Source organism: Channa argus, chromosome 7, assembly GCF_033026475.1.
Source record: "Channa argus isolate prfri chromosome 7, Channa argus male v1.0, whole genome shotgun sequence".
Lineage (NCBI taxonomy): Eukaryota > Metazoa > Chordata > Actinopteri > Anabantiformes > Channidae > Channa > Channa argus.
The window spans coordinates 8,504,156-8,520,171 of NC_090203.1; the positions used below are offsets into that span (position 1 = coordinate 8,504,156).

Here is a 16,016-nt window from a genome sequence, read left to right on the forward strand (position 1 = left end):
CACACTGATGGCTAATGAAGTTCCTCTGCACCTCATAGCCCTATTAAACTGCTGCCCCCTACCTCTACCCACTTCACCCCCCATCTCTTGCCTTGTTTCTCCCCGAGGGAGAGAGTTGGCAGGGAGCGAGCTGGCTGCTATGGCAACAACAAGGAACCCTCCCTCTCCCACAGGTCTCCTTAGCAACTGGTAGCTTGGCATTGCGGTAATGAGTGTGCCCGGTGTGCCAGGCTTTGTGTCATGTTGGCATGTGTGCGCAATGTAAGTGTGGGAGACAGTGAGTGAGTGTGTGCATAGGTGTGTGTGTGTGTATGTGTGTGTGTATGTGTGTGTGTGGGGTTGTTAGGTACAGTTTGCCAGTTTAGGTGAGAGTTAAAATGTGTGATAACAAAAAGATGTGGAGGCACTACTTGGTGCTCGTCCAAGCAAACTGCGATGCTTATTTTAATAAAATGTATCCAAAACTGGCACTTCACTGACTCAACTTATCTTTTCTCTGTCTCAATGTGTGTTTGTAGATTCTGCAGATGTGTGCCTTTTGTTTCTGTATATTTGTGCATAATTTGTTTCTTCACTGTGATTGTGGTCATTCTTCTCTGTACTGTGAAATTGAAGCAATTAAAGGGACGATCCGATGAATTTTGCGTGTGCATGGCTGCCTATGAGTTTCCTGCTCTGCTAAAAATTAAATTAAACTCTGAGAATGATGTTTATTAAAGTGTGATCAGAGGTGTGCACTGACCTTTAGAATGTGGGAAATGAGATTCTCATTGTTATGAATGAGATTATTTGAAGGCCGAGTGTGAAAAAAAGCCTGCATTGATTCCATTGTTGGCCGACAGTTTCTTTGTATATAGCAGAGGGAGCTTTCAATATAATGAAATCCACATTGCCCCTTTTGGCTATTAAACGAACTGACATACAAATATAGACACACAGCCACTCACATAAATGCAGATTGACTCGTGTATGCTTGCACACATGCAAACCTTGCCTGTATTGTAAAAGAGCTGTAAAAGCTTTTTCCAGAGACGTGTAGGTCTTTAACAAAAGCATGGCAAGCCCAGTGGAAAATGTTAGTTTGCTCCCTAGACGAGGTGTGAAGTGCGAGCAGGGCACCAGCCCCACAGGTGGCCCAGCCCAAACACCTGTTGTGTGAATCCTCAGAGGAAGGGTGCGAGCTCGGCCTACCTTGCAGGTCCCAGTGGAAAAACCACACCCATGCTATACTGGCACGTGTTCATTCACATGCTCACACCACTCTGAGGCTCCCCTGTTTTGTGCGTGGGCGTCAGACGTGATGCCCAGATTGTGTCCCCTTTGTGCCCACCGGAAACACTCAGCTGTCCCTGGCATCAGGCTAGCGGATTTTCCGATCCCCTGTCCTCGTCTCAGATGCTCTACTAATCTGTCAGCAGCTATTTTTACCCACCAAAGATACAGCAGCCCATCTCTATCCTAGAACCTGCCACCTTGATGCCAACCCTTCTCTTGGCGCCAGGGTGGGCACGGCTGATGATTCGCCAGCCATTGGCTGCAATTAGTGCACAGTCAGGCAGGAATCCCCTACCAACTCCATTACACCCCTCTCCATAGCCACTTCCTGCTCTGAGGCTACCAGACACACTACCACACACTTGCTTTCCATTTTAAGCCTTTTTATAATGGCACTCCTGCAGTGTTGTGGAATAATGGGGTCGGATACAGAGCACCTTTCACAGTGCTTGAATCACTCTACTGTGCAAACTCAGTCTATTCAAGTACAATGGCAGCCAAGGGAATGCACATTTGAATTGTACCTGTTCAGATTTGGCATTGAGATTAAGTAAACATTCTATCTCTAATAGGATAGCTATTGGTGAAAAGTCCTTGAATACCTACTCGGGCTCACTTTAGTTTTTGACTTTTTCCTGCCCAGTGTATTTATTCAACAAGAAATTACAAATGCTGCAAATCTTCAGGGACCTCACAGTGATACACTGAGATAGATGCAATTCCTAATTCCAGGTTTATTTCTTTCCCAACAAGGGCTGTAATGTGCCTTGCATGCCAATGCTGTCGTGACCACTGCTGTGGAGGCGATGATGGCATGTGGCAGAGAAGTAACTGTTTCTCACCTCCTAATAAAAGAGACTCCTTTTTAATCTTTTCAATTTGATTGCATTCCAAAAACAGGCCTGTCTGCCCATCTGTCTCTCTTAAAGAACCCTCCTAAAGGGATTTTAATCATCTGACTCTGGGCTTCTCAGGCAAATAGCTACATCTCTCTCTTTCTCTCTCACACACACACTCTCTCCTTCCCTCTGTCTCTCACACACATACACGCACAATTTCCAATTTTCTTTCTTGTACTCACTGTCATAGTCTCACTTGTCTTCTCTCACTCTCTGATACACCATATCATCATAGCTCCATTGTGCCATATCTGTGCAGCTATTAGGCCCTTCAGTCCCTCTTCATGTCCCCCTCAGACACATAAAATTCCCCCAACCCTGTCCCTATTAATCCACATGGCTCCAAATTCTTTATTTCCCTTCAAAGGGACAACACGAGCCGTGACATCAATCACGGAAAGTGAATATTTAGCCGGCGCTAATTTCCACCAATAGCCTGGAGACAGGCTTAGCTGACTAAACTCATTCCTGCGCTGAACAAAACTGCTTGTGTTGAAACCTCCCCTCCCCCCGATCCCTCCTGCCTTTTGCACAGGCAAAAACAGCATCACAATAAATAGCACTTCTGTTACTCCCCCTTGATTTAGGCTTATCAAATGAATGTGCACCATAGAGGGATACCCTTTGACAATACATAATGGCTCCATTCTGCATGAAATGGTTTGGTAATACCAGTCGAGTGTGGCAAACGGCTTTACCCGGTGCCACTACAAGAACAGCTGCTGTGTTCTTAGCTGGGCAAGCGCACCATGCTGCTTCACCCTTGAGGTTGTTTGAATCGGGTGAGTGGTTTCTTTTTGCCAGTTCCCAGACCCCACTCACAGTTCTTAGTTCATCGCTCACTTCTGTTTGAATGCGTGCACATTTGCCACAAGATGAATCCTATAAACCTTTTGACCTGTTTCCTCGCCCCTGTGTATGAGCCTGTGTGTGGGTGTGTGAGCGGGACAAACTGAGTGGGTTCGGATGGGGCATGGGGGTGGGGGGCATATTCAGGGCATTTCTTTGTGTGGCTTGTAGGGGCCCCTTGTGGTATCTCTATCTTCCCACAGCTTACCCGAGGCAGCTCCAGCTTATGTTGTACTACTTAGAAAAGCTGCTCCTGTGCAAATAAGTCAGGTTATACCAGTCAAAACTATTGCGCCCAACATCAAAATCCCTACTACATCCTTTAAACGGTGAAGTGTCAGTGGAAGAGTATCAATGGCCACTAAGGTAATTTGAGAAACTGGACAGAGTTACTAATCTCACCAGTTTGCCGTGGTTAGACATTGTTGTGTACACAGTGGGAGTATGGTATATTGAGCACCCACACTGGCCTCATAATGCAGGTGGATTGTGTAATTAGTCAGACCTTGATTTGTGCTAAGACTCAGCGCCGATGGTTGTTAAACTTCATTGATTCCCAAACAGGCTTCTCAACTCCCAGAATAACATTGAATTTTAGAACAAAGGAAGATAGAAGAGCAACTCATTTGTATTGTAAAGTGCCAAATGAAAAGCTCTTATAGAGGTCACTAAGGATGGATACCTGGAACCTAATTCTAGTCATCAAAAAATACTAAGCAAAAATCTGTTGGATCGCATTCACATTGTTTCTGTTTGGTTTCAGCAATTCTTTCCTCAAGATGATGAAAAACCGTCTTACTTTTTAGTCCACCTATGGAAAAATGCATCAACATGTTGGAAACAGCCTAATTATAAGTGGTCTAAGAGGTCTTCCCCGTGACTTTGTATCTTTTTTTCCTAATCATTTAAATCTAGCTAAATAAGCTATCAGGATTTTTGGACTTTAATGAGAGCTGAACTAAATCTGAACCTAGAGAGCTGTGTTCACCTTAATTGGCTTTGATTGTTCCATCAACTATTACCCTCATCCTCTTTCTTTTCATGACAAATTAACCCACTTCAGCCTGAGTTAGTGGTGTTGTTAGATTGATGAAGGTTGATGTCCCTGGTAACAAAACATACAAGTCATACTACTACTTATGACTCTGTCTGTTCTTTTCAGTATTATGCGACCAGGCAGTGCATCTCTCTGCATAAGCCCAGCCACTGCTTCATTCATTATTTAGACCCTTCTCCACTAGGCCCATTGTATTAAAGGGGTATGATTTGAATAGGAAGTAGCTTCCTGGACCCAGGCGTGTGATGTGTGTGTTCCTCTGTCATTGTATGTTTCTGTGGGCTTCATCCGTCTGCCTCAGCAAGCCAGGGGGCTGAAAGAGAATTTCCATTTTATGAATATTTAATACATAATAAAGTTTTCAATTTTATTCTATTCAACCCGTAGGGGTAAAACTGTGGCAAAGCCAACCCTCAAGGACAGAACACAGAGTAAAGGTGGTTGATTCGATGGAGGCATCAAAAACATGATTACATCAGCTCACCGCTAAAATACACACATATGAACATTTGGAATGGTTTAACACTACGTCCTACAAGGATTTTACAGTGTGTCAATGTGCCACAACTCAAACTACCCGTATGCTGCATTACTATTAGATCATAACAAATCCGAGCTGCCTGCTATGTCCATGGTGGCATGGCATGGCTCTGTGTGAGACACCCAGCTGGGAGTGCCCCTGAATCAACTTGGGATTAGCCCAGGATTGTCTGGGATTACTTGGGGATGGAGAGGGATTAGCAGTGACTGCCTGTTTCAGGGGCGTGATGGCCATAGGCTGGCAAAATTGCCCCTGACTCAGACTCGGCGAACAAGAGGTGGGCAGAACCACACCCACAGCTGAACCACCTGCAACCTAAGTTAATCTTAGATTCTAACGCAGAGATACAAACAGGATGACTGAGAAAAACATGTGGTGAAAAAAATGACACGACAGGAAGCCAGCAGCTAGTGATGATGATGATGACGATACCATGGCTGGCCACCATCTGAAATCTCTCAAATCTCTCTAGCAAGTGGATTCATCAGATAAAGAGGGTTTGGGATGATGACAAATCCCTTCAAGTTCAATGAGGCTGCTCTTCCCTCATACGGGGATAAATCGAGATTTGAATCAGACAGGTCACACAGAGTTGCAGCATGAAGTGGTTCAGCCTTCTGAAAGACGTCACATTTACACCCGCATATGGTGGAATGGCATGAAAGCTTACATATGTTTTAATTCAGGAATGCACAGGACTTGATGGGGATGAGTTGAAGTGGTATGATATGTGGATGATCCAGCCAGGGTGAGACGGGGAGTTGGCGCGGCACGTAGAGAAGCCGTCAGAAGCAGGGTGCAGGCATCCCCTGCGGACCTGCACTGCCGAGATGAAAGGCTGTTTAGTGTTGGAGCAGCAGCATCAAACAACCGCCTCCTCTTGCATCCTTTTCCCCCATCCCCCACTCTCCCTCCACCTTTCTCTCTCTCTCTCTCTCTCTCTCTCTCTCTCACACACACACACACACACACTCTCTTGACTCTCACCACAATATGATATAGTTCTGCCTTTGCACGTTTACCCGGTTGCCATGGTTACCCAATGCTGGCGGTGTCACAGCAAGATAACCCAAGGAGGCATTCACAGATCACCTGAATTCAGTCCTCCTCCCATATATGTATTCTTCACTGCAATTTGATTTATTTGTTTTCCTTCTGTGCAATTCAGGGTGAATATAGATAATCCACAATATAACGGAGACGATGGTGTGTGAATACTCCTCAATCTGGAAGAATCTGCTATATCAATATGTTCCTAGACCATAGGAGGTGCCTTGGATTGAATATTTTCCTGTGTGAGCGTCAAAATGCCTCACACATAACAAAGAATTGCAACGACATACTCTGTTGCACATGAGGGACCTTCAGCATTCAGCAACCCTTGAGATGTAAATGATAATGAACAAAACTACAGAATATTCCATGAATTACAGAGTCAGTGACTGTATGTGCCAGTGTTGAGGATAATGGGAAAGTAATTGGTGACAATTGAAAGCACAAAGATTGAAAGCAGATGTAGGAAATGATTCTTGTGTGCAGAAGTCTGTGAAGAAATAAGAAAAAGCAACAACAGAACAAGTTGAATTATGTTGCACTCAGTGGCAAAAGAAAAAGATAGGCCCTGATGAAGACAAAACAAGGGAGGGAAAGTGAGATAGGGAGTGAAGGTAGAAGTCGGAGGGTGGAATACATCCATTAGCCTTCCTTGCTCCCGGCTCAATCTTGCGATACATCCTCCCATTCAAGCTACGAGAGCGAAGGAGACAGGGCTGGCATGCTGCCAGACTGGCACAGACTTCAAACGTACAGTACGCCCAACCACAGCAGCTTACATCAACCCAGCAGAAAGGAGAAGTAGAGGAGGACAGATGGATTGATGGTAATGAAAGTGGGAGGATTGACGTACATAAGGAGAGAGTCTCAGGTCGTTTCAGGTTGGTTCAAGCTGACAGGGTTTTGCTCTGTGCCAGCTGTAGCTGTCCTTCGATCATGATTGTGTTTTTGAATGGGTTTTTTCTGACTTCGGTTGACAGTGATTGCATAGAGGGTTGAATATCTACTTTGTATCTATTAATAAATATGGAAGCGGCCTGATAGTTTGGTCCAATTTTTCTATGACAGAGTATGTATAGACGGAATGATTTATAAGCAGTGTTGACAGGTGTGGCTGGAATTAGTTTCGTCTGCACATTTGATTTTTATGATTGATGTAAAACATGTTGCATAAGATTTTATGAGTTTACTTTTTGTTACTGTATATGTACACTTAAGAAAAGCAGTTTGTACAGTAAGTGCTATGACAGACAGTGGTCTAAACTACAATGTAATGATCTCTCTCACAGTGTCTCTCTTGTTTCTTTGCAGAACTCCATCCGGCACAACCTATCCCTCCACACACGTTTTATCCGTGTGCAGAATGAGGGAACTGGGAAAAGTTCCTGGTGGATGCTGAACCCAGATGGAGGGAAGATGGGAAAGGCCCCACGCAGGCGAGCTGTCTCCATGGACAACAGCACGAAATACCTAAAAAGCAAAGGCCGCATCAGAGGCAAGAGAGTTGGTCGTCCTGGGATAGGAGCAGGATCTGCTGCGGTGGGGCTCCAGGGCTCCCCTGACCATGGCAGCCCACCACAGAAAGGCCTCCCAGGAGCTGGGGGTGCATCTGGTACAGATGGGGAATTTGACGCTTGGACAGACCTACATTCCAGGGCTAGTTCGTCAGCATCTACTCTGAGTGGGCGTCTGTCACCCATTCTTGCAGAGGGAGAACCAGAGGAGCCAGAGGAGGGTGGCCTGTCCTCTTCCACCTCACCCCACCTCTATCCCTCACCAACCAGTGCCCGTTCTCCATCCATGGGGACAGGAAATCGCTGTCCTCCCCTGGAACAGCTGCCTCAGCTGGCTAACCTGACAGGTGCAATCAGTCTAGATGAGCCGCTGATGGAGGATAGTTATCATCACCATCACTCACAGCAGCAGCAACATCAACAGCATGCGGCTGTTGGAAGACATAAGCACCAAAGCCCTGTTTACCACTACAGCTCAGGGGTGAAGGGGCAGAGCTCCTACGGTGCAGGTGTCTATGGTGGGGCAGGCATGGGGATGCTGCGCCACCATTCCCCCATGCAAACCATTCAGGAGAACAAGCCAGCCAGTTTTACTGGCACCATGCGGACATACTCTGGGACCAATGCCCTCCAGAGTCTGCTAACGGGCGGTCCAGCTGGACAACAATACTGTTCTAAGGACATGATGCTGGGACAGGAGAGAGAAAGCCATCTGATGATGGGTCAGGCTGCTAATGGGGTTGGCTCCAACCATCATAGCCACCACCCTGGCCACCATAATGGCCACAGCCACAATGGACCTCACAGTCACAGCTCAGCTCATAGCCATAACAGAACTCATAATCGTACTCCTAGTCATAATCACAACAATGTAACCAACCACAATCACAGCTCACCACACAGCCTCACTCACAACAGCCACAACCTCAGTCAGAGCCATAACCACACACCTCCTCGGTCTGCAGCCCTGACTCCACGTGTGAGCAGCAATCAGATTCAGACCTACAACCACAAAACTCCCTACTTGTACAGTCCACCATCACATGCCCACCTCCCTGCTTCCACCACCCTCCCACCAAACCCAGCAGGTATGCTTGGCATGCCTCAGGACTCTTGCCATGTGGCCACTGCCCCCCACCCTCACCCTCGCCACAACCATTACCACGACCCACAACACCAAGGCATATCTAATGGACCCTACCACCATGGCCAGGGTATGGGGAATGGTAGCATTGGTAGCGACTACCATGGCTATCACCAGCCACACCCCCATGAGAGACTACCAGCCGATTTGGATATTGACATGTTTCATGGTAGCTTGGACTGTGATGTGGAGTCAATTCTCCTCCATGACATTATGGACTCGGCGGAGGAGATGGACTTTAACTTTGACTGCTCCTTAGCCCAGGGTGTAGGCATTGGCATGGGTATGGGCATGGGTGTGACCATGGGGATGGGGATGGGAATGGGTGGTCTGGCCGGTCCACAACAAGCCCATAGCAACCAGAGCTGGGTGCCTGGCTGAAGTTAAGGACAATACGAGCCCCCCATCAGAAAGAACTACCCTACCCATGAAGCACTGTGCTCAACTGTGACATTCCTGACTTGACACAGAGACTATAGGACCAACACTCCCATCTCTCTTCGTCGTCTTGACACTTCTTCGGTCACCCCTTTCTCTTTAGATCCTCCTACCCCCTGAGAGATCTAGTTCATGCCACATTAGGTTTTTTTCTCATATCTGCTATACTGTGATGACAATCTCTCAGCTGTGCTTGCCCAACATTGCTTCTCATATAACCGTGAGAACTGAACTTTCAATGCACTTTACTGCAAGTGGGTCACATCTCGCAGTGTAACACATTCACAGAGCAGCTCAGGCAGAGCTCGGCATGGTTTGTAAGGTGGCTCCATGATTTGACAGGAACAAATGAGGAAATCACAAGCTCTGTTGATAAAATTAAAAATGTACTAATTTTCTTTCTTTATGCTGTCTGTCAGTGGTGCGGACAGTTGGAAAAAGAAAATCCTTAGATGCTTTTCCATTAGGTTTAGACGTTGTCTGATCTTCATCATTCACCTTTCCAAACTTAAACTATGAATTTCCAAAACATTGTTACATTTATCCTTGATTTGAAAGTAGAAGTTTGAATCTTTACAGTATATATTTTAATCACAGCTCTGATGATTTACTGTTTCCCATTTTAATGATATTGGGATTCAAATATTCGTCAGTTCCAATTCATATTCCTTTATCAACAGGCCTGTTATTTTCACCTTCATGCATTTAGTTCTTGGCACTTAGACTTTTGTCTTGGATCTAACATTTAGTTAATGCCCTTTTGCCATTGGTTAGAGAATACTGTCACTACATCATTAAATGGATTCTATCATTACTGCCTAGCATGCAATTTGGTGAATTAAAATGTCATATCGCCTTGTCTCACCTGTGCTTCTTGTGCCAGTTTCTCTCTCTATCTTTCCTTCTCTAAATCTCCCTCCCTCTGTCTGCCAGTGGAGACAAAGTGACCACTCCGCAGACCAAGCCATTAATGTGGCTTGATTGAAATTCACCATCTTGCTTTTAATCTCCAAAGTGATGCGGCAGCGATGTGTCATTATTGAGAATCTAACACGTTGTCCTCTCATCTCTCACCCTGTCCGGGCCACCGCTCGCCTCACCAACTTAATGCGCCAAGAAAGTGAGACAAAACTGTGATTAACGCCAACTCACTCTGCCTGCTGTCCTGCTCTGAGAAGGGCCAATGTCACTGTCCGCTTGCCTGCTCACAGAGGGTACAGGAAAGACGGGATTGGGACAAGGATAGAACACAAGTTAGTCGTTACAGTGGGATCAATCATCAGCCGCAATGCTCTTTGGGCGTGTGTCTAAAAACAGATGGTGTATTTGTGTTGTAAATCATCTCCAATATCTGTATCATGTGTTCCCTTGTTCCCATGTTTTTAGTGCTTATACCCCGAGCTTAAAACAAAATAGGTGCAAATGGAGAGATTTAGGGATAAAACAATCAGCCAATCTGAGTGGCATGAGTCAGTGTCAAACAGGGTTGTAATGCCCCCACAGCAGTCCATGTCCACTTTTTGTGTGTTTATTCTGTTGTCTTGTAGCTGTTGTTATTGTATTGTTGAAATTCTAAGGACCAACAAGGACAGTGCTGAAATACCCACAGTGGAAGGATGGAATTCAATAGTGAAATGATGTTGGTAGTGCATTATGACCTTCCTGTGCTCCAATACTGTGCACTCCTCCCACATGTTCTCTGCTCAGTTGTCTCTGTGTTTGTGAGTGGGGGAGTCTTGTAGCTTGTTTCTCACTGGCCTTGGGAGAGAAAAAAAGAGGACACCCCTATTCTCTAGTTCCCTCAAGGAGACTCTCTGCACATAGTCTATACCAAGTATGGCACACAAAGGAAACGAGGGGGGTAAGGGTGGGGTGAGGGTTATTGTTACAGCCAAAGGTCAAGCACGGCACAGACTATCAGACGCATTAATGAGGTAAATAACTTTATTCCAGGGCATTTAGCCACACTGGTTCCAGTTAATCTCTGGGAGGAAAATGTGTGGAATTTTCCAAGCAAATGGGCCTCACAAAGCAGTTATGTTCTAACCTATGCTATAGGCATTGAGTGATGCCCTGCTATTGGAAAGAGATCTATATATGATGTCTAATTTTCCTATATTTATTTATGAAAGAGATTGGTCTTTGTCACTCCTAAATGTGGTAGTTGTTTGAGTCAACTCCCATCCCCTTCCTCTTTTTTTCTCTGTTTTTTAAGATGTCATTCTCTCTCTATCCCTTTTACTAACTTTTATTTTGTACAAAATCTATATATTAAGAATATTGTATAATAGTTTTTAAAATCTCAAAAGAAAATCAGTTTTGTTGTCTATTTCTTTTTTAAGAGAATGTATCTCATCATCTGGTGACTGTTAAATAAATTAAACTAAAACAAAGAACATCTGTTGTCATGTTTGTATGACTTGGACTACGAGGATATATTGTATTAGTGTATTCAGAGAGGTGTTCTTTCATGTGTGCATGTTGTATACTGTTTATAAGCTGTCAAAATGACTTCATGTATGTGGCTTGCTAATGTATTTCTTTATCGTGTAGTAACTCCATTCACAAATGCAGACAACCCCTGCAGTTGTGTTCGACCAGGTCACCAAGTTGTTGTGTGGGAGGCAGAAGAGTGGGCTATATGAATGAAAAGTAAGGGGGCAATTTACTTTTACACACTGTTTGTCAGTAAGCATTCCTTGTGAAAGAGGAAAAAAAGAGAGTTAAGTGTGTATGTGTTTGTGTGTCTGTGTGTCCGTGTGTGTGTGTAAGAGAGAGACACAGATAGTACCTGACAGACAGACAAAACAAGGGGACACCCAGACAGCCAGACAAAGTTGGCAGGATTGGAGTAATAGGTGTGTGTATGTTTGTGTGTGCGTGGGTGTGGGCGTGTGCGTGAGTGTGTGTCATAAGACTTGTTATGGCCCATGAAGCGATATAGGTTGGCCACAGCTGTCCTGCTCCCATTGGAGGCATTTTCACAGGAGGAGTGTGCAGTGCTACAGCGCCATAATGCCAGGCCCCAGGGGAGCCCCCGCCTCTACACCCACTCAGACATTTACCCCCCCCACACACACACACATGCATACACAGACTCACACCACAGATGCACATTCACACACATACATTTAAAAATATCACAAATTCTCACATTTGCACAAAGAAGCACACAATTCAGTTATGAAACCATACGCACCGCCCAGCAACACTCAAACAGACATGTCTCACTTAGATGTACACTTTTAATTGACTCCACTTGGCAAGTCCTCCCTGCAGGGAAACAAGTGAGAAGTAGAGGGTTAGAGAATGATATAGGTGTGGAGGGAACCAGACAGCATGTATTTCAAGCTCAAACTCTTTGACGCAAAAATGTTTGTGTTTATGAAAACATGTTTGGGACATGTGATTAGCTCAAACGTGGCTCAGTAACTTTATAAGATGTTTCTTTATTACACATTCAGACCAAACTGAATGAGTGTAACTGAGAGTGGGAGCTTGTCATATGACTAAGGTCTTGCTCTTTGCAGCCTATCTCCTGAGAGATAGAGAGGTTGGTGTAGGGAGGTAAGCAGTCCAATCCAACTGCTGTGCCTTGGGGAGGGAGTGCTCTTGTGTTCCTTATTAACAAAGAGCGAGAAGCTGTGTTATAGTGTTATTATTCATCCACTCAAGTATATGGAAGCAGGTCCTTCCTCACTTTTCCAGTGATATTGCTGTACAGACCGCCCTTGGAGCTAAAGGCTAACTAGGGACGCTGCTAACTGCTAAGAGACACACCCACCCAGGCAAGGCTGCAGGGTACAGATGTCCTTGAGTGCTTATGAGGCTTATGAGGATTCAGCACTTCCCACTTTTCTAGACGAACCGCAAAGTGAAAAACGGCTATATCTCTAAAATTGAATTGTTCAAAGACATGATTCATTCACCAATGTGGACAGGTGGATTTAGATGTAATGTGTCCGCAGTGAGTGTCCAGACTTATTATGCAGCCTTGCAATCACCACAAAAAAAAAAAAAATAATGTCACCATCAACCTTTATTGGTATTTAAATTTTCAAAACATAATTACAAAGACAAAAGGAGAAGACTAATTCTCTCCATGTCACACACATTGAATCCAAAAAGGCTTAGTGCTCAACAACATCAACAACAATAAGGAATCAAGGTAAAGACAAAAGAAAATGTGAAGTTGATGCCACGCTATGTAAGATGTTGAAGGATCTTGTGAAATTTCTCCTGCCTTCATATTGTGAGTTGGAGGCTGGGTTTTGACTTGTGGTAGGTCAGAAGATGAGTGCCGCCTTACCTTTGTAAGTACTGTAACCAAATTAGCAGATCTTGCACAGAGCCCTGCACATGTATTTAATTAGTTTTTCCAAACACCATTGCTTGCTTTCACAATTTAATTTCTCCAGGTACGGACCCTTTTCATCATCTTCATCTCTTCCCATCTTTTTTGAATTGGAATCATTTCACCACCTTTTAACCGAAAAGAAATAAGCCATGCCGGCAACCCATTCTAACTGTCCTAGCAGGCACAGGGAAACCAATCACATGGACGACAAGAAGGTGTCTGAATGCGCCAACAGGTAACATGACCTAACTTCACATTTTCTAAAAAACTTTCTTCAGGTACTTTTCGTAGACCTGTGGCTGATAAAAACATTGTGAAAACAACATTTAAGAATTTCAAAAGCATGAAAGATAGTTCTTTCAAGGTTTAACTAGAATTTTAAAATTAAAGCGTTCTCGCAAGACAATGCTTATAAAAATTACACATGAGAGATCATAAGAGAATTTAGCAAAGAGTATAACAAATACTTCCTAATTTAAAAAAGGGGAATAACAAGTGATAATATGAAAGAAATGTTCTTCTGTATTCGTAATCGTTTTTTCTTTTATCTTTTGCTCTGAAAAGCAGCAGCAGCATTGAAAGTAAAGTTAAAGAGGAGAGAGTAAAATAGTGCACAACCTCCTTGGGGCAGTTTTAGAGGAGGTTTTCAGAAAGGTGTTTATGAATTTCTGGTGCACAGAGGTGTTGACTGGACGACACCATGAAAACTGGACAGATATTTTTTTTAATGCTGCAAATAACTATACTAGTATGTTCTCCAGCGTGAACACAGTATATTACGTATAATTTATTCCAGTAACACTGACAATTCATGAAAGAATGCACCAGTTTTAAAGCTCTATAAATGACAACACAGAGAGGTCTTTGTATCTTTTCAGATGGCTTGAATTTTCTTCACATCGATGTAAACAAACCTTAACAGCATTAGCAAACATTAATAACTTGGATTCACTTGTCGTCTAGTGTTTGTCCCTGTATTAAAAGACATGTGCTATAGATGAAGATATCATCTTTTACTTTTGCACCTTAACAACTAAACATTTATTAGCATAGCTCATGAACTTTTTATTAAAAAACAAACCATTTAGTTTTCCCATAATAATAATTTTGAATATTGTTGCCATACCATGAAACCATGAAATCAACAATTTCTTGTCTTGCTAAAAACTAGGTGGACATCAGATAAATCAAGGTCAACTCAAGGCCAATCGAAACAAGTCTAAAAGTCTTTAATCATAAAATCCATCTGCATATGATGCTTGACAACAGTATTTTTTAAAAACAAACAGGCCTAATCTATCTACTATGGTTTATCTGCTGTTGTAGATAGGCTTCAGTCCTACGCTGTACACTGATGCAACGCAGATGGAGGATATAAAAATGAGTAGTGAACAGGTTGAGGTGTGATGTGTGGTTTACAGAGCTGGGAACCTGTGCTGAACCAGGAGGCACATGTTCAAGAACCAAGTCATTGTCCTCTTGGACTGTCCCTGAACAAGACAATAAACTTCTGCGTGCCGCAGGGTCCCTCCAGCTCAGACTAGTCTCTGCAGGGATGTTGTGACAGATGGATGCGCTCTCTGTTCAGTGATCGATAGCGGATCCACTGAAATCCGTTACAAGAGATGCCCAACAGTCACTTTATGTCCAAGAAATACTGTAAAAAATACAACCCTATGAAATTTGCCTCCGGACTGGGCTACATTTGTAAATCCATCACTAACTTTCTGTGAAAAGTTTTTCTTAGTACCAAATATTTAGTTTCATAATAGTGATTTAATAAACCAGCTCACACATAAAAGCATACTATCCTGTATCTAGTACAGATTAGTAGTCATTTGCTAAGACATCTAATATCTAATCAAAAGATCACCAAGTTGTAACTCCTTAAAGTATTTGAGGACTAAGATAAATATCAATGTATTGCTGTGTATGCACGTGTGATAAAATATGTTTCAGAGTTAGTTGTCTTTAATTAGAATTAGGGGAAAATATCTGATTAACCTAACCAAAACCTGGTAATATGGGTTAATGTTACTGCCATAATATAGGTATATATTGTATGTTTTTGTAATCACGATCTAGCTTTCCAATTTACATCAGTAATTCAAATCAAGCGTTCCCCAAATTTATTTGGTCATTACAGTTATTGGGTATAAAATTTGTAAAAACAAATCTCTCTGTGAGAACTATAGTAATTTAACATGTGCAAGGCTATTTTAATATTAGCAATGAGGAACTCTTCATTTAACTCTTAGCTGCTAATCTATCTCCAGAAAAAGGTTTCATTTGAACATCTTGTTGCTAGTAGCAACCACTAGTGAGGCAGGTCCATAGCTCTTTAAGGCCTATATTACATTCACTTGTGGATGCAGCAGTAAACACAACATAGGCGACATATGTACTTTATATAAAGAAGAACATGTGTCATCCGCTGCTTTGTGTGTTTGCAGAGGTCTTATTATTGCAGTCAGGCCAGGTGACTCGTACATAGAAGTGAAAATGGCTACAGAAGAGGACTACAACTGTTTCTCAATTCAGGCTACATCTTTTGAAGGTTAAAGGCATTTTAAGACCATCACAACACCATCACACCATCACAACAAGGCCTTCCCATTTTGAAAGCTCCTACTAATGCAGCCGACAATAGCAGCCAACTTTCCAGCCAACTGGCAAACAAGGCTCCAAGGCCCAGCATCTCCCACAGTCCTTTGTGCATGTTAATTTACATGACATTGTTGGCAAGCTAGCTAGCTTGTAGCTATGCTAACAAGACCGAGGGGCATAAATCGTCAAGTTTTTGGAAACGTGTTACTTGATACTGATGACATGACATGCTGGGGTTGTTAATTAATGGAGCGACTGTAGTTCAGTTGCTAAGGCAGTTGG

At 43.4% G+C, this 16,016-nt stretch overlaps 1 protein-coding gene across 1 annotated transcript in view; it reads left to right on the top strand.

The window, feature by feature from the left end:
- Positions 1-10,966, top strand: part of LOC137129882 (forkhead box protein O6-like) — a 29,641-nt gene extending 18,675 nt beyond the window's left edge. Inside the window, exon 2 of the mRNA XM_067509279.1 lies at positions 6,986-10,966. Within this exon, the coding sequence (XP_067365380.1) occupies positions 6,986-8,713 (1,728 nt within the window). The 3' untranslated portion in view covers positions 8,714-10,966. The remainder of the gene's footprint in view (positions 1-6,985) is intronic.
- Positions 10,967-16,016: the final 5,050 nt, after the last annotated feature.